Raw genomic sequence first — 17,289 nt, 5'->3', positions numbered from 1 at the left:
CACTGCATATCGGTGCTCGGACCAGCAGCCGATACCCCTCCCATCGGCAACGTGTCACACGGCCCGTCGGCAGTCTGCCCACCCCGACCTTTCCCCAGTCTTCGGTAGCAAAGATAACCGACAGATTTACCCCAACTCTTGATCACGCCAGGAATGTGGCTGCGCCTGGCTTTACTGGCAGTCTATCGCAGCGCGCGAAAGTAAGCGGTAGCTCAGACCATATCGAAGCATTTCCCCGGCATCGAGTTGAAACAGATACGTAGTAGGGGCGCTATTCTTTGACTCTTATCACTGGAAGCAAGCTTGTCTTTAATATGATATAGACTGTGTATATCCGTATTTATGCTGGCGTACTTTTCCTCCGGTGGGCCGTTAACCTTGTAAGTCTGCCAAAGGGCGCGCAGGACATGCTAAGCTGAACTTTTATAATTGCTGTCGCATCTGATCTATGGCACGAGTGAAGTGATAAGACTTTGAAATTATTCAAGTGACAGCTCGCAATTCAAAGACTATTAGAAAGTAGAAACAAATTCCAGCAAGCCGAGTCTTGTGTTTTGTTTCATTATGCTGTCCATGTATAGACCTTGTAACTCATTGTCGGCACTGCGAGTAATAATAAGAGGTTATCTTCGACCAACTCGTGTCCTTAAAACACATCTTGCATACATCCAAGATAAGACGAGCACGATAGATAATACACTATTTCCAGAGGACCCAACGGCCAAGCCAGAGCTCTACAGTGATTCACTCCTGGATTCCACCAATGGTCTCCCCAAGGGAGTCGCTTTGAGTTGCAGATCACATATTGAGCTTTTATACCTCGTTAGAAGGGTACTCGACCTCGTCGGCACCAATTAAATCTTCCTTCATACTCCTGATGCTTGTGAAACGAGATAGGAGGTTAGTGCTGGTGGCCTTATCGTTGGTGCCCGAAGCCCGGCCGCCTCCGAAAGGCTGGTGACCAACAACGGCGCCACTGCTCTTACAGTTAACATAAAAGTTACCAGCCGACTGTCGAAGAGCCTTCTCGGCTTTAGCGATGGCGGTTCGGTCGCGGGCAAAGACGGCGCCGGTAAGGGCAAACTTGGTAGACCTGTCGATCAACTCCATAGTCTGCTTATATTCGGCATCTGGGTATACGTAGACGGAGAGGATAGGACCAAATAGCTCATTCTTCATGAGGTTGTGCGAAGGATTCCTGGTTTGGAAGATAGTGGGCTGGATATACCAACCCTTGGACTTATCAGTAGAGCCGCCGGCAAGGAGCTCGACATCCTTGTCTGCCTTGGCGTCCTGGATGACCTTGTTAAGCTTCTCCCAGGACCGCTTGTGGATGACAGGGCCAATGAAGTTCTTGAAGTCCTCGGGGGGTCCGACCTGGAGCTTCTCCGTCTCTGCGACCAGCTCCTCTTTAAACTTGGGCCAGATAGACTCGGGAACATAAAGGCGAGACGTAGCAGAGCACTTTTGTCCCTGGTATTCGAAGGCTCCACGGACGGTGTTGACAACAGCATTCCGGATATCAGCGCTGGTGTGGATAAGGTGAAAGTTCTTTCCGCCAGTTTCTCCAATAACACGAGGGTAGCTCTCGTAGAGACCGGACCGGATTCCGTCACCGATCTTGCCGTAGAGATCACGAAAGACATCAGTAGAGCCTGTAAAGTGAAGAGCACCAAACTTGGAGTGCTCAAGAACAGCCTTTGTGACCTTCTCGGCGTCACCGGGGAGGAACTGAATGACACCATCTGGGAGACCAGCTTCCTCGAGGACCTTCTGAAGTACGTAGCCAGCATAGATGGCGCTATCGGACGGCTTCCAGATAACGACGTTACCCATGATGGCTGGTGCAGCAGTCAGGTTGGCGCCAATGGCTGTGAAGTTGAAGGGGCTGATAGCGTAAACGAAGCCTTCGAGGGGGCGGTACTCCATCTTGCTGCAAATGGTTTGTTAGCACGCTTACAGTGTTGGAGTGATCACCGGGGTGTTCAACTTACTTCCAGACTCCGGCATCGTTCATTGTGTTCTGCTGCTTATACAGCTCAGCGGCATAGTGCACGTTGAATCTGAGTCCACAGTTAACCATTATTTCCTAATCACATCCGCTGCTGACTAAGGTGATAATAAGTACCTGTAGAAATCACAACTCTCGGCAGCTGAGTCGATCTCGGCCTGCCAAATGTTCTTACCCTGCCCGAGCATAGTGGCGGCCATGATCTCGTAGCGGTACTTTCCAGCAATCAGCTCCGCTGCTCGGAGAAACACGGCCGCTCGGTTCTCAAATGAAGTGTTGGCCCAATCCTCTTTCGCGGCCATGGCCTTCTCGATCGCTTCCGACACCTGGTCAGGGGTCGCTGTAGCATATTCGGCGAGGGTAGTGGCATGGGCGGAGGGAATGGGTTGAGAGCCAGTGGCTTTGGAGGCGACCTATACGGGAATGAATTGTTAGTCAATTGAGCCTCTTGCCTGGACATTGACTAGAATAGAAATGAAGACACACTGTCTGGCCACTGATCTTTAGCGGAACCCTGATGGGAAGACGCTGCTTGAGGCTATCAAGAGCTTCCTGCAACTTTTGGCGCTCCAGGGAACCCTTTGCGTAGGTGGGCTATAAGCATGTTAGTATGATTGACCTTCTCAAGCTCATTCAGGCGCAGGGCTGTGTAGCGGTGCATACGTTAGGTTCATTTCGAATTGGAGGGACCCTGAAAGTCCCTAGGCAGCGGGTAGTGAGCTGTCGAGGAGCTGCCTGACAGCGAATAGCCTGACGGACGTTCAGCATCATGTGTGAAGCCATTTCTGTGAATTGGAGAAGTATGTGTCTTGACAAAATAAACAGAAGAAAGAAGGGAGAGGGGTCAATTGGAGGACGATTAAAAGTACTTAAAAGGATGTGAGTTAAGAATGACCCGAAACAAAGGAAACCCAGAAATCTTTTACGAGTCCGCCATCGGCTACAATCGGTACCGGGCGACAACTACCGTGATGCCACAACACCGCACGCAGATCCAAGCTACCCAGGCTGGCAATCTCTTGAAGGGAATCACCGACCACCAAGTTAACATTGAATGCCCTCTCGGCTGATGTGCCCGAAATATGAAAATAGCGGGATTGGAGGGCCTGTCCCGGTAAACAGCCGATGGACTTTGCGGCAGATATCTGATGCATTGTCCATGTCAATATCCCGACCTTGCCTATCTTGCCCCCGCACTCTAACAACCTAACAAGACCACGGAATGTGGCGCGACTCTAGAATGGTCTCGGTGTGTTGCCGACTTCGTGGGTGCAGTTCTGCTGTATTATCAGATACCGCTCACAAGGTTTGAGCCTGCAAACGAACAAAACCCTGTAAGCAACACACACGCACAGCAGCCATGGCAGACACAGTCAGAGATATTGTCGCGGGGGCGATGGGGGGCGCTGCGCAGGTTGTAATTGGTAAATATTCCAAAAAGATATAGGAACAAACAAGACACTTACTCATGATGGATGATTAGGGCAACCATTCGGTATGATACTCCATATTCAATTAGTTCTCGTAATCATCTCTCACCCACGCTTGTAGACATCGTCAAGGTTCGACTTCAAGCATACGGTGGTGACGCATTAGATGTTACTCGAAAGATCTGGAGTGTAGAAGGACCACGATCTTTCTACAAGGTTAGAAAACGCACTTGTTACCATGTTCTTGGTGCATATTTGCTGACTGAACATTTACCCAGGGCACTTTACCGCCACTCCTCGGAGTCGGTGCCTGCGTTAGACAAACCATCCCGCATAACTTTGGAGGACTAGTTATTGATGATTTCATAGGTCAGCATTCAATTTGGTGCATTTAACTGTTTCAGTCAACAGTTTGACACCTTCAACAAGCAGCAACGTTCTAACCATGAAGGCTCCTTGTCTCTCGGCCAGGTTTACCTAGCTGGTGGCTTAGCCGGTGTCACCAACAGTGTCATATCTGGCCCTATTGAGCACATCAGAATTCGACTTCAGACGCAGCCCCATGGTGAGAAGAAGCTTTACTCTGGGGTATCTGCCTGCGTCAGAAAGATCTGGCAACACCAGGGCATCTCAGGCATCTACCGCGGCCAGGCCGTCACCATTCTTCGCGAATTCCACGGCTACGGAGTCTGGTTCGCAGCGTACGAGGGCCTCGTCCAGCATGTCGCAAGGATGGAGGGTAAGAAGCGAAGCGAGATTGAGAGCTGGAAGTTTGCAGTATGCGGCGGTCTTACGGGGGAGTTTCTTTGGCTCCTGAGCCATCCTCTTGATGTCATCAAAAGCAAGATGCAGAGTGACGGATTTGGTCACGATCAAAAGTACAAGACCATGCGAGAGGCTATTCGACAGACTTGGCGAAGGGGTGGTGTTTCTGGGTTATTCGAGGGTATTGGTCCTGCGCTACTGCGAGCTATGCCAGTTTCAGCGGGAACATTTGCGACGTGAGTCTGTTTTCTATTCTTCAAGCTTCACAGTCCAGGCAGGTCAAAGCTGATTTTTCTTCAGTGTCGAGATTGTTCGCAAGATGCTGTCGAGTGGAGATGAGACGCCAGAGATGATAGAAATCTAAATTAGACCACATTTATTCTAATGGAGCCAAGCTGTACGTCTAGAGAACATAAGCTATGCATTCATTATGTCACATCGCAGAACCACTACCGTATCTTCATCAACCAAAAGTCCCAATAGTCCGTTATCTGTCACCTCCCAAGTTGAAGATCTTGCCAATCTCTGCCCAGTCAACGTCATCCACGCCTGTCAGTGGTAACGTCGGATCGTTGAAGCTAGAGTAGATATCAGTAGCCTCATGGCTCAGATCCATCTCGAAGCTCTGAGGCATATTGAAATCCAGAGGATTCGCCTGCTGGTCTGGACCCATCTGCCACGGCACCCAGGCCGAGGTGGTCATGGACTCATCTTGAACTGCAAACACGCGTTCACCTCCTGCATCCAGTGTAGCTCGCTCAGTAAAAGGTATACCTCCCAGGCTTGAATCACCTTCTTCCAGCCATGATTGTCTTTCCGTATCGGATGCAGACGACCAGACCTGTTCATAAAACTGTTTCAGCTCGTCCAGTCGCCGCTGGGCTGCATGATTCCCAGCCCTGGAGAGGTGTCTCAAGATTCCAGCAGCTTGCTTAAGGCCTTCTGGAGGCGCTCCGTCTTGGCCTTGTACAAAGCCCATCATTGTCAATATGAATGCAGCCGAGAACGTAGCATCGAGATCAAAATAACCAAATAATGCTATCACGTAGTCAATATATACACCTGAACTGTGTCGACAGGGTCCGACCGCTTACCGATTCGCTTTTCTGTGCGAAGAGTCGAGAGGATTCGGATGCTCTTAGTGGCAGCATCCTGACATGTCAGGCATAGACGATTGATTACTGGAGACACACGTGTTGGAGGGCTGTCGCTCGATAATTGTACTTTATCCTTGACCCGTTGTAGCAGTATTGGTCTGATACACAGTATGATTGCCTAAGAAATCGAATCAGAAAGTTGGAACGAGACGAAAAGCATGTTAACAGTGGCCTACCTGAAATAACATCAAATACAGCGATGCGCTTGTCCTCGTGGTGGCGGTCGTCATGTTACAGAAGTCCATGGCCAACGAACTAGGTATGGAACGCCCTATCCCGTAAAGATTGTGAAGAGTGTCTTGAATCCTTGTCACAAACTCAGTCTGAGTGATTGTCATGTTTCCATAGAACGCTGTAGAGGTCAGAACGTTTACGGTCTAGGACAAATCTGACAAACTCACATGCCATAATCTCGTCTGTCGTTTGTGCTATTCTGATGTTTATAGTCATCGGTAGAGGGTGTTGATATCCAGAAAAAGGGCGAGGAAGCTCAGCCCGCAATTGGCGACCATCCACGCCCGGAGGAAAGCCAAGACCGGTTGATAGGCGGCTATTATTACTTGTCAGCCAAAGGAAATGCTCATAATGCACCTCCCGGATCCACTCACCGATCAAGCATGTAGGCCGTCCACCAGACCCTTACTCGGTGATTGACTTCCGATCGGAGCCCTTGCTGTTCATCATGTGGAAGCTGACAGCCCAGGGCCATGGCCAGACGAAGAGCAGAACCAACCTTTCCTATGGTCAGCTTTCTGTCTTAGAGGAAAGGATGAGAGATTGAGACTACAAGACGCACATAAACATAGGCATCATGCTTACGATCACACCACTGCAGGTAGAGACCAGCCAAACACAGCGTCTCAACTGCCAACACTCCATGTGAACCAAGTTCGTAAGTTGGCGGAATATTCTTGATTGCTTCTGCAAAGAACGAAGTTCCTGGCGGGGACGCTGGACTCTCACTCGGCGATCCTATGAGCATACCTACTGCCATAACCAATAGGTACTGGGTATACCACAGTGTTCGCATCTGCCTGAGCCGGGTAGGTTCATCTTGATATAGTAGATCTAGAGAGTCAGAAAACGCTCTCGGATCGACAAAGTGTTGGTTAACTCCCATCAAAGACAAGAACGTCTCAAAAAGCTGACGGGATTGGCCCTGGGATATTAACTCGGGCGTGGGACTTCCGTGTACAAGAGTGGCGGCGGTGTTCCATTGGCTTTGCTTTGGTGGACCATTGCCAGCAGACGTAATTATTGAGGTTGCCGGCGAACTGTGGGAGTTTTGGTTGTCGACGTGATCGCGTACCATGGTTCGCACGCTGCACTCAAAGGCAGGCCCAGACACAACAGTAAGGACTGTGGGGATTCAGAAAGGCATCCGTTTTCAGAGACGGTATATGAGATGTGTTATGGTTCTTACCTGGACTTAGCGGCATCTCTGCTTCCCGGGCAGGCTCAGAATCTCCCTCGACTGCATCACGGTTCATGGGCGGCCCAATAAAAGGGGTGCTGGATTGTTTCCCTACCCGGAAGACATAATTAGATCGAAGTCGAGTCAGGTGGGTGTAGAGAAGACTTACGCGATACCTCTTCAAGTTTCTCTTCTAAACCTTTAATGGTCTTGACAAGGTTCTGGACGTAGCTTCTGAACGTTAGATCATTTTTATTTCTTTAACTTTATATCTCCGTCGCTGGGAACAAATAAATAGATAGCGTATAACTTACGCCTCCGAATAGCCGCGGCGAGCGATGGTGCCAAATCTACACTCGAAACCGTGGCGCGTGCAGGTCAGACATGGTGGTTGACTGCCAGAACACTTGACTTTTCGACGGCGGCAGCTTTCACAACTATATTAATGTAAGCAATTTCGGTTTAAGTGGGATCTTTTTTTTCCCCGTTCTTCTTGCTCTTGTTCTAGGGTCTTCTACTTACGCGTTACTCGCCCGAGTGAGCGGAACTGTGGTATTTGCTGGCATTTTCCCCGGTGCAAAAGAAAAGACAGAATCAGCGAACAAGGGCCTCGATCTGCGTTCTAGGGTAAAACGACCATGAGAGGAAGAGGGGAAGCGAGGCATATGAGGAGGACACCAGGGGGTCGGGGATGGAATGATCCGCATGGCGGCTTTAGACTACTATAGTTAGGGTCATCGGTAATTTGTCCATCCATGCACTTTGATGAGAACGGTAGCCGATAACACACTCCCGGCAAGTTTTAGCTGGCTTGTGAGGGATTGTGAGACCAGCGATATTGAGACTTCTAGGCTGGAGAGTATATTGGCTCGAATTGATTTGGAATTTATGGGTTTTCTTCTTTGTTAAACTTCTATTTATTGAGTCTGATCTTAACCTTGCTATTTCATCGCTCATTTAGTAGCTTCTGCCAAAAAGCGTCCACTTCTGCGCCAACCTCTCACATTCTGGGTTCAAACACTTCCGCCCCTCCTCAATCTCACCAGGCTGCTCGAACGGAATACACAGACTCTTCATTCCCACTGAGGCAGTTCCCTGGTCGCCCAAGTCATCCTCCTTGGTCGTCAACTGCTTGATGCGCTCTTCACATTTACCGTCAAGACAAAACGGGATCAGGACCACATTCTTGCTGTCCAAGGCGGGAGTAACCTCGTCCCAATTTCCAATGACTTTGCGATGCTGGCTGTATGCTAGATTCGCCTTGTCGTACATATCCTTCTGGATCTGTTCGAGCAGCCTGGTCGCCTGGGGCCCAATCTCGGCAACAGGTATCGTTCCCTTTTCGTTGTTGTGCCTGACGGCATAGCTGACGACATGACTTTTCGCGTCTTTTGGTCCGAATTCCATTCTCAAGGGAACGCCCTTCATCTCCCAGTCGTTGAACTTCCACGCTGGAGTGTATCCTTCACGCGTGTCGACCTCGACGCGGAGGCCCAACTTCTTCAACATCTTGCGCATCTCGTACAGCTGGTCCAGCAGACGGTCCTTGTCTTCGGCTGAGGTTTTCCTGTTGATGCCGACGGGCACCATCACGATCTGGGTCTGGGCCACGCGAGGCGGTAGAACCAGGCCCTTATTGTCGCCGTGGATCATGACCATAACGCCGATGACTCGTGTAGAAAACGCCCACGAGTTCTGCCAGGCATAGAGTCGTCCCGAACCAGCCGGATCTTCAACAGAGATGTCAAACATCTTGCTGAAGTTCTGACCCAGACAGTGCGAGGTAGCTCCCTGTATGCCTCGGCCGTTGGATGGGATGTATCCTTCCAAGGTCATTGTATAGTATCCCCCAGCGAATCGTTCATTTTCCGTCTTTCGACCACGGACGACGGGCACCGCCAGAAGATCTTCATAGAGCTGTGCATATAACTCCAAGATCTCCAGAACCTCGATTCCCGCCTGCTCTTCTGTCAGATGAGCCGTATGACCTTCTTGCCAGAGAAATTCGCGGGTGCGCAGGAAGGGTGTCGTTTGTTTTGTTTCCCAACGCACAACAGAGTTCCACTGGTTCAGTCGCAATGGAAGATCTCGGTGACTTCTAATCCATCTGCTGTAATAGGGATACATGATTGCCTCTGAGGTCGGACGAATAGCTACGGGAACTTCTAGGTTCTTTTCGCCCCTGAGAAATGTTAGCGCGGGTCCTTGGACAGTATTTGTTGACTTGCGCTTTTGTTACCCATGCCAGTTCTGGTGCAAAGCCTTCAATGTGATCTTTTTCCTTTGCCAGTGACTTGGCCGACAGAAACAGAGGGAATGCTGCTTCGCCAATGTCCATTTCGTCGAGATGGCTCTGGAACCATTTGCGTAGCTCACTCCAAATGAACATAGTCAGCGGGCGGAGGACAAAGAGCCCAGCAATTTCTGTATAATACTCGACCATTCCGGCCTTGACTACCACTTCTTGATACCATTGTGGGAAGTCCTCCTCTTTCGTAGCAGTGATGCCGATTATCTCGGCAGGCTTTTGGTTCAGCGTCAGAGGTGGTTGGATTGACTAGAGGTATTGATTAGCGCTCATGTCGAAAAGCTATCGCAGAAAAAGATTGGCTCATACCATTGCTGCTGGTTTCGGTGGCCCCGTTGATTCGAGCTGTCTGTCAAGCATATATTAGTGCAACAAAAAATATTTGACAGAGCCAGAATCTTGTGAAGAACCTTACCAGTAATTGAGACGAAAATTTCTTAGGGTATCTCCTTGACGTCTTCAACACAGTCCCTCGATATTCGGTAATTTTTGTCGGTACGTCGCGTCTGCCGACAGGGGGAACCGTACCCTATACGGCCGGCTATCTGTCCAGCCTTCGGTAACGCCGTGCCACTACCGGTAGAGCTATCGGGTTGCTAACCGTCGGCAAGCTAAGTCGACTAGCCTACCCGGTCCCACTTCTCGGGTGTTAGCCGATGATCAACATCGCAAGGTACTCGAAGGGAGAAAGTTTTGGTTACAGGTTATACAGTTGTGCAGTGTGTCTTACCAATTTAAATGAGTTACCGTCATTCCTAACGCCTTTCTAACGTCCAATCGCCCACAGCGGCCAATGCAAAGGCTAAGTATTAATTCATACAACAAGCTCTATCAGAGATCCCTCGCCTGCTATCGATACTCAAACCGAACTAGGGCTACAGGCAGCAACAATGACGGTCATCACAAGGCCAGCACAAGCAAATGGTAGCTTTTTCGGAAGCGCAGAATGCTACCCTCCCGATGCCATCTTCGCTTTGACCGAAGCGTACCATAAAGACCCTTCGCCAAACAAGGTCAACTTGGGCCAGGGGGCGTACCGAGACGAACACGGATTGCCGCAGGTTCTGCCCTGCGTGGAAGAGGCTTTGGACGCTCTAGATGAGAAGGGGTTAGATCACGAGTATCTCCCCATTTTGGGGTTGACTGGGTTTCGTGAACGCGTTGCTGAGCTAGTCATCGGCAAGGATGTTTTCAAGTCCAAGAAAGACCGGGTAAATGACAGAATGATCAATAATCCTCATTTCTTTCTTCATTCTAACAATCAACCAGGTGGCATGCTGTCAAACGCTCTCTGGCACCGGCTCGCTTCATCTGCTCGGCAAGCTAATTGCTCACTGTCACTCATCGAAGCCAAAGATCTTGATACCCCAGCCAACATGGTCCAATCATACCCATATCTATGCATCGCTAGGTTTTGAATGCATTTCGTTTCAGTACTACGACCCAGTCACCAAGTCACTAGACTTCGACGCCTATATGACAGCGCTGAAAGAGGCAGAGCCTGGTACCGCCATCATTCTACATGCCTGCGCTCACAACCCTACTGGCTGCGATCCTTCACAGGAGCAGTGGTGCCAGATCGGTCGAACGGTTAAAGAGCGTAGACTATTCCCCGTCTTTGATGCGGCATATCTCGGTTTCAATTCTGGCTCCTATGATCGAGATGCATTTCCCATAAGGCACTTTGTGAACGACCTTGAGCTAGAAGCAGCTATATGCATTTCCTTTGCTAAGAACATGGGACTCTATGGTATGTTGACTCAACTCCATGCGCCCTTGTCCTCTCCTGACCGTACTAGGTGAACGCGTAGGATGCCTAGTTCTCCATACATCCACGCCTGAGGCGGCCACGAACTCGACATCCGTGCTTGAGCGAATACAACGAGGTGAAATCTCGAATCCACCTGCTTGCGGTGCAAAGATCGTCGAAACTGTGCTGAGCAATCCAGAGCTCACCGAAACATGGTATCAAGACATGGCCAACATGAGTAACCGAATCTCGTCTATGAGACACGCCTTGTATAACAATCTGCTTGACCATGGTAAGAATCTCTGTTCTACAGTCACATAAACTCATACTGACATGGCATGATGCAGCAACCCCGGGCCTCTGGAAGCATCTGTTTCGACAATCAGGAATGTTTGGCTTCCTTGGCCTGTCCCCAAACGTTGTCAAAGAGTTGCGGGGTATGAGAAGCTCACCCCTATTTATCTAGATAGTCACTGACCTGGCGAAAGAAACATACCATATCTACATGGCTGATAACGCCCGAATTTCTCTGGCTGGTCTTAATGAGAGCAGTGTCGCATATGTGGCTGCGTCTATTGCTGCATGTGTTCGACGAGAGGTACAGCACTAGCAACAGCCAATGGTGTTATCTCAATGGTCAAACTGATCATAGCACATACATGTATGTTCTATGTTATGCAATGGAATTCCTGTCCCTATTCTCAGAACAGATAGTCCTACGACGGCAAAATAGACAGGTGAATGGCACCATCAGACATGGAAGAGCAAAGAGCCGGTTTGTGAAGATTGTAGAGGATGGTGATTAGATAATAGCTACAGGTGTAGCAATCTGAGCCCGCTTGTTGCCATCACCTACATTACAAGCGGCTCTCAAAGACAGGAGTATTATTATTCTTGTTGGTGTCTTTTCGAAACCTCAGGGACCGGAAGGCTTGGCTGCTCCCTCTTCTACCTCGCTGTTCATGACCTTATTTGACTGCTGGTTAAGATGAGTATCCAGCAAAGTCCAGAACGTCTAATCCAGTGAGGCCCATCAGGAAATTCTGGTCATCATGATACAGCGTCGAAAGATGGTCGTTCCCCACTATATCCAACCCTGACGCGCTGGGCAGTGATATCGATGGTCGCTGTGCAGAGGAAGCCTCAACCCCTGGATGTAGCTCTCCACTCCAGCTCTCTCCAAGGGTTATCGAGACTGGCCATAACGACGGTGTTCCTCCTACTGGTACATTCCCAGAAGTTGTCTCCCTTGCCGGTACCGAGTATCCTTGATTGAACGACCGCTCCTGCGCCGCAAGCCACTCTGCCCAATAATTGTACGCTGAGGGCGACGTTGCCTCTTCTCGTTCATGTGTATCCGTGAAAGTGCCCGACTGGCGTAGTTTTCGAGCCGATTCGTTAGAAATGGACTGCAGTGTTTCCACGAACTTGACGCCTACTGTAGCTGCTGGGTTCCCATTCACCATCTGCCGTAGACAGTTGAGACCAAAGTTTACCCTAGTATCGTACGTAGAGTCACGCTGGAGGATGCCTGCAATAAGAGTAATGATAGTTGCAATGCTGCAACCTTGGAAGTCGGTAAATGAGAATCGAGCAGAGTTTCCAGATTGAACAAGTTTATCGAATAACTGGAGTAGCTTTTTGGCAGCTCTAGTGCAGGAAGCGGACAGATTCTCGGCAGTCGGATCAACTGGACGGGGTTGAGATCCTTGGCCTAGGTGATGTTGAAGATTTGTCCTTACTCTCATGATCAGAGAAGCCTTTCCAATAACGATCCAAGCATAGTAATAATTGAGGTAGAGATGGAAAATCGCTCGGTATCTTGAGCTGCGTGGATCGGTATCCTCCAAGTCAAATTCTTCCGGTAAAGACCTTTTCCAGCTCCTTAGTTCAGCTTGGATTTTATTTGGATCAGTTGGTGTTGAGGAGTTTGCAAGCCAGCTACTGCTGCCAATTAGCTGTGAATCTGTCCGTTGACGGTACTTACGTTGAGTCTGAGTAGCCATCGAGGATCAACATTAGGCGCGCATAGGCTATCTGGAGCTCAAGGTTTTCGAATTTCTGGTCCCTGTCGAGAGAAGGCATCGGGGAAGGTAAGGGTATTCCTATGATGTTTGCGGGGACAGATCGGGGACGATTTAACTTTAGAGTTGTGCAGCTACACGGTTGTTAAAAAGATGGTCATTGACAGTCAAATCCTGTGAGTTTACTTACCGTTCGAGTGAATATATTGACCACCAGAGTCGGCACCGAATCTCCTTCTCCCGGTCATCAATCATCTGATCATCTGGACTCTGATGCAAATCAAAAGCCAATGCCTTTCGCAACGCCATGCCCATGTAGACATAGGAGGAACCAGCAGCATTCAGAGGCATGAGATATATACCAAGAAGAAAGCATGCTTGAATGGCTTTCAAGTCCGTCCTTTCGATCACATCAGGTATCAAAAGTTTGGCTTGTCTAAAAAAGACTCGGCCAAGATCACTGTCATCGCCGTGAGGCAATGGAGAGTCGATCGGCCTCTCGAGAGGTGTCCAATTACTCCCCAGAGCGAACAGTCCGAGAGCTAGGCAGATAAAGCTTGGATCGGTTCGAAGTGGTGACGAGCTGTTGGTGTAGAACTGGGCAATCTCATCCATAATTTGAGCTTGATCAAAGTAGAAAAAAATGTCAACACCATGTCTGATACACACTGACACCAAAAAGTCGGCCACAGGTCGTGGGGGAAAAGAATCAACTACGGACTTTAAGCGTGCATACTCGCTGTCCGAAAGGCGGTTGGTATGGGCGGTTTGCTAGAGATGTCAGCAAGTGGTTAGACAACCGAATACTTAAACAAACCGCTTGCGTAACGACGACTTCCTGTTCTTCGGGATTGGGTACAGAGTCTATGAAGAAAGCTTGCCTCAATCTAGAAAGAAAACGGGGCCAGAGTATACTTTCAGTCGGGTCTTGATGGGTAAGCAGAGGTTGCATGCATAGACGGGAATGTAACATACGGTTATCAATAGTAATGTTTTCCTCGGGTCCGTCCAAGACTTCATTCTGAAAGACAACGGGTTGAGGCGTCGAAGTCTCGCTGTCTGATGAAGGAAGCCTCTCCCTGCATTACGTCAATAAGCCTTGGGTTAAGGCGATGACAGGAAGTACATACTTTTCGAAGTGGCAGCTGAGGTTGCTGGCCTGACATCGCTGGCATGAGCCCGGGCGTGTTTCGATGCATTTACTTTTTCTTGCTTTACAGCGATCGCAACTGGGACCAAGATTAGCCAGCACTCTCTTATAAATAGTTAAGCTTGTGGTGAGAAGTGCCTACGCTCTGGCTGCGCGCTTCCGGCTGGTGTCTGCAACGCGACGACGCCGGCGATGGCGATTCTGAGATTGTTGGTCCATATGGTATTAGCAGAGTCTGCTCATCCGTATTAGGAAACGGAGTCCGTGTCCAGATGTCGGTGAGTTGATCTACTGGCAATACAACTTTATGAGGTGGAGCGTGGAGTTGGTTTGGGGTTGATGGCCCAAGTTGACTAAGCAACAGCATTGGTAGAGTTGGAGCTGAGATCGAGAGCCGGATAAATAATATCCGTGATCCCGACATTATGACGGCGTCTGGAACTAATCTGAAACTGGAAAGGTGATTTGGACTGTTGATGGCCTGGCCTGAAGCGTCTGTTTAGGGTATCTTGGTGCTATATCGTCCCCTCAGCCCTTCGCATCACCATAGCGCCAGTCTATTTGTCGCAGTCATCCAATTCAATTAGTTACATAAACCCAGATACCCTTCCCGTAATTCTCTATTCAATAGACATCCAAAGCCAAAGGTTGGTAGAACTCGCACACATCTCACAACAGTAGCCGGCATGATATCTGCTCGGATGCGAGACAATCTCTCCACCACTGTAGCGCCACCGTTTCTGTTGTAATAGTCCAAGCCGAGGAGATGTACGGGCGTGGAGACGATTTGTGACAGTATTGGCACCGTCGTCTGAGTTGCCATGATCTTCCCATGCGGGCTGGCAAACACCGAGTCGGGAACAGCTGAAGCGAGCAGCGTAGGCAGTGTGAATGAGCCAAACATTGTTGCACTGTCTCGGATCAAGAAGGCCGTCATCGAAGCTCTCGAAACGCGCTTAACGACCTGGCGCACTTTGGCGCGTTCCGTAGGCTGAGCGCTGTATATCTGCGCCAACTTGAGGTCCTTCCAGATACCAAGGGGCACATTGACCAGTGAGATGGGAATAAACGACAAACTGCTGATGGTTGTGCTCTTGAGTCTTGATGCTACCGTTTCAGTAGCATTCGCAGTTCCAAATGTCACCGCATACAGCACCCAAACTATTCCAAAAGGCCGACTGAATATAAAGGATACTGGTTTCTTCAAACAATTTTGCGAGTGCCGCCTTAGGCCTTCGATTATAGGTTGGTTGAAGGATGACTTTTCAACAAGAGCCCTGACCAAAGTTATTTGAAATTGTCCTGGCCTTGAAGGTAAAGGACTTACCTGTCTAGCAGAACTACAGAAGGTGCGACAAATGCAGAGGCAACCATGGCAGCTACTGTATCACCCACAAGATCGCGTCCAAGGATAACAGCACCATAGCTTCCAGAGTTGCTAGGCTCGCTTTTAGAACTCGCGGACGGCATGACGCACTCCCACCACGTTGCAAAGTTGTCCTCCCAAAGCATTTCTGTTGGTAATTAGTCGTTTGAACTCAAGGGGCTCAAAGGCATTTTCCGGTGGTATCAGGTATCGGTCAATCAGAATGGAGCTGATATTAGGGATACCTTAGGATGGTGGTGCTAGGTAACTCGGTATGTGAGACCGCTAAACTAGCGATAAGCCTTTTCCATAAAAGATATCATGTACAAACTCCCATAGCATGCAAGATTTCGGACTGGTTCCTGCGAAAGAGAATCGCATTGTTGCCGAAACATTAGATCGGACAGCCTCTCTATCGGCGTATTGAGCCGTGACGTGTCGGTTATGAGCCGGATTGTGAACTTTCAGGTTCGGCCAGTGCCCGATAAATTGGCCACACGGATATATCCGAACAGTTCTACGCCCTTACGTGAACATGCATGTCATCTGTTTCCTTCTCAGTGGGCTGTAACGTATCAAAAGTCCCAGAAGAGCCTGGAATGGTTTTATTTCTGCTTCCTTGATTCAAACTCGGGCTTGGCAGGTGTGGATAAGTTGGATTGGGCGTTTATACACAATATGTTGCTAGCAATAGAAGAATAATGGGAAACGATTCAAAATCTAACCTAAGTCCCGTTATTCTTCCCTGGTCTAATCCCACTAAGCCAACGGTACGCGCTTTCTTGCTTGGGGCTGTGCAGAAATGGTAAAGTTATAGCCTCGCCGATTCCATAAGTGATTTTTCCATTTTCACAAGTGATACCAACGCGCTGATATCTCCTTCACTTAGCTTTCTCACATCCACATTTGGAAGTGGGCTCCTAACTCTCCCGCTGCCATAACCGAACCACTTCTCACAAGCCGCCTTCACTCCTGAGATACCAAACTTTAGAAGAGCCCAATCAGCCTTGGACAATTCGGCTTGTATAGCCTTTGCCTTCTCAAGGTCCCCGGCGGTATAGAGCCGAATGACCTCGACATGAACCCTGGGAACCACGTTTGCCAAGGCTGAGATGACGCCGTTGGAGCCGACTACAAGGCCGGGCAGCAAGAAGTCAGCCTTTCCGGCAATAGCGGTGAATCTCTCTTGGTCGACCGACGTCGAGATACGTTGCAGCTTGCCCAGGTTTCCGCATGTAAGCTTAACACCCACGATGTTGGATGACTCGTTGGCTAGCTCGAGAATAAGGTCCGAGTCAACGTCGATGCCACTAGTGACTCCAGGAAAGTTGTATATGAGTACGGGAAGGGGAGATTTAGAAGCAACCTACAATAACGTTAACGTATGTAATGCCGGTGAGTGGAAGCTACCAGTACCCCGAGATAGAAGGCTTTGATGACCTGTTTGTTCATGGCCGCACTCCAGTAACTTGGAGGCAGCACAAGAGCAAAGTCTGCACCCGCATCGCAAGCAGCTTGGATGTGACGAACAGTTTTCAGCACGCTGTTTGCGCTGCATCCCGCGATAATCACAGCATCGCTGTTGAACCTGGACACCAAGCCACGAATATGTCGGATAACTTGAGCTCGTTCATCTGACAATAGGTGGGTAGCTTCTCCGTTGCTACCATGAACAACGAGTCCTTTCACGCCAGCCTGAAGCAGTCTACTAACGTGTTGTGTTATGGCATTGTAATTGATACTTTCGTCGTCGTTGAAGAAGGTAACGACCGGGGTATAGACTCCAAAGGGTGGAGTTCTTGTTGCAGAACCCATGATGATTTTACGAGTGTGTTGTTTTGGATATTTCGGCATTTGTAGGGCACGATATTTCAGTGATAGTTAAATTTAATGCGTTTTATCACCAACGTATCG

At 49.3% G+C, this 17,289-nt stretch overlaps 8 protein-coding genes across 8 annotated transcripts; 2 read left to right on the top strand and 6 right to left on the bottom strand.

The window, feature by feature from the left end:
• Positions 1–813: 813 nt before the first annotated feature.
• On the bottom strand, positions 814–2,794 carry FOBCDRAFT_289255 (delta 1-pyrroline-5-carboxylate dehydrogenase-like protein; the record flags this gene model as incomplete). The annotated part of the gene is made up of 5 exons (XM_031174870.2): positions 814–1,933; positions 1,995–2,063; positions 2,129–2,424; positions 2,498–2,605; positions 2,675–2,794. The coding sequence occupies 5 exons, from the start codon at positions 2,792–2,794 to the stop codon at positions 814–816; spliced, it is 1,713 nt and encodes a 570-aa protein (XP_031051655.2).
• Positions 2,795–3,371: 577 nt separating this feature from the next.
• On the top strand, positions 3,372–4,570 carry FOBCDRAFT_270091 (mitochondrial carrier domain-containing protein; the record flags this gene model as incomplete). The annotated part of the gene is made up of 6 exons (XM_031174869.2): positions 3,372–3,435; positions 3,495–3,506; positions 3,563–3,657; positions 3,720–3,755; positions 3,811–4,442; positions 4,507–4,570. 6 exons carry the CDS (start codon positions 3,372–3,374, stop codon positions 4,568–4,570), a joined length of 903 nt encoding a protein of 300 aa, XP_031051654.2.
• Positions 4,571–4,693: 123 nt separating this feature from the next.
• On the bottom strand, positions 4,694–7,343 carry FOBCDRAFT_270090 (uncharacterized protein; the record flags this gene model as incomplete). Its single annotated transcript, XM_059611440.1, has 10 exons — positions 4,694–5,244; positions 5,301–5,481; positions 5,540–5,715; positions 5,765–5,913; positions 5,972–6,096; positions 6,160–6,722; positions 6,787–6,888; positions 6,947–7,008; positions 7,092–7,214; positions 7,300–7,343. The coding sequence occupies 10 exons, from the start codon at positions 7,341–7,343 to the stop codon at positions 4,694–4,696; spliced, it is 2,076 nt and encodes a 691-aa protein (XP_059466836.1).
• Positions 7,344–7,734: 391 nt separating this feature from the next.
• FOBCDRAFT_237357 (uncharacterized protein) lies at positions 7,735–9,445 on the bottom strand (the record flags this gene model as incomplete). The annotated part of the gene is made up of 3 exons (XM_059610129.1): positions 7,735–8,959; positions 9,006–9,334; positions 9,395–9,445. The coding sequence occupies 3 exons, from the start codon at positions 9,443–9,445 to the stop codon at positions 7,735–7,737; spliced, it is 1,605 nt and encodes a 534-aa protein (XP_059464263.1).
• A 530-nt stretch (positions 9,446–9,975) lies between these two features.
• FOBCDRAFT_126044 (aspartate transaminase) lies at positions 9,976–11,445 on the top strand (the record flags this gene model as incomplete). Its single annotated transcript, XM_059607804.1, has 5 exons — positions 9,976–10,296; positions 10,355–10,835; positions 10,885–11,127; positions 11,183–11,272; positions 11,324–11,445. 5 exons carry the CDS (start codon positions 9,976–9,978, stop codon positions 11,443–11,445), a joined length of 1,257 nt encoding a protein of 418 aa, XP_059464262.1.
• A 227-nt stretch (positions 11,446–11,672) lies between these two features.
• On the bottom strand, positions 11,673–14,334 carry FOBCDRAFT_248422 (fungal-specific transcription factor domain-containing protein). The gene is made up of 7 exons (XM_059610839.1): positions 14,152–14,334; positions 13,990–14,088; positions 13,835–13,938; positions 13,677–13,786; positions 13,050–13,630; positions 12,823–12,993; positions 11,673–12,779 (listed from the first exon to the last, which is right to left on the bottom strand). Exons 1-7 carry the CDS (start codon positions 14,226–14,228, stop codon positions 11,819–11,821), a joined length of 2,103 nt encoding a protein of 700 aa, XP_059464261.1. The 5' UTR covers positions 14,229–14,334; the 3' UTR covers positions 11,673–11,818.
• A 258-nt stretch (positions 14,335–14,592) lies between these two features.
• Positions 14,593–15,306, bottom strand: FOBCDRAFT_128073 (uncharacterized protein; the record flags this gene model as incomplete). Its single annotated transcript, XM_031174864.3, has 1 exon — positions 14,593–15,306. A coding segment is annotated over one exon (714 nt), but the record flags the coding sequence as incomplete, so codon positions are not given.
• Positions 15,307–16,186: 880 nt separating this feature from the next.
• Positions 16,187–17,190, bottom strand: FOBCDRAFT_127752 (uncharacterized protein; the record flags this gene model as incomplete). The annotated part of the gene is made up of 2 exons (XM_059607828.1): positions 16,187–16,741; positions 16,792–17,190. The coding sequence occupies 2 exons, from the start codon at positions 17,188–17,190 to the stop codon at positions 16,187–16,189; spliced, it is 954 nt and encodes a 317-aa protein (XP_059464260.1).
• Between the last annotated feature and the right edge of the window lie 99 nt (positions 17,191–17,289).

Source organism: Fusarium oxysporum, chromosome II (assembly GCF_013085055.1).
Source record: "Fusarium oxysporum Fo47 chromosome II, complete sequence".
Lineage (NCBI taxonomy): Eukaryota > Fungi > Ascomycota > Sordariomycetes > Hypocreales > Nectriaceae > Fusarium > Fusarium oxysporum.
The sequence above is the reverse complement of the archived record's forward strand: the minus strand, read 5'-3'. Positions and strand labels throughout refer to the sequence as shown.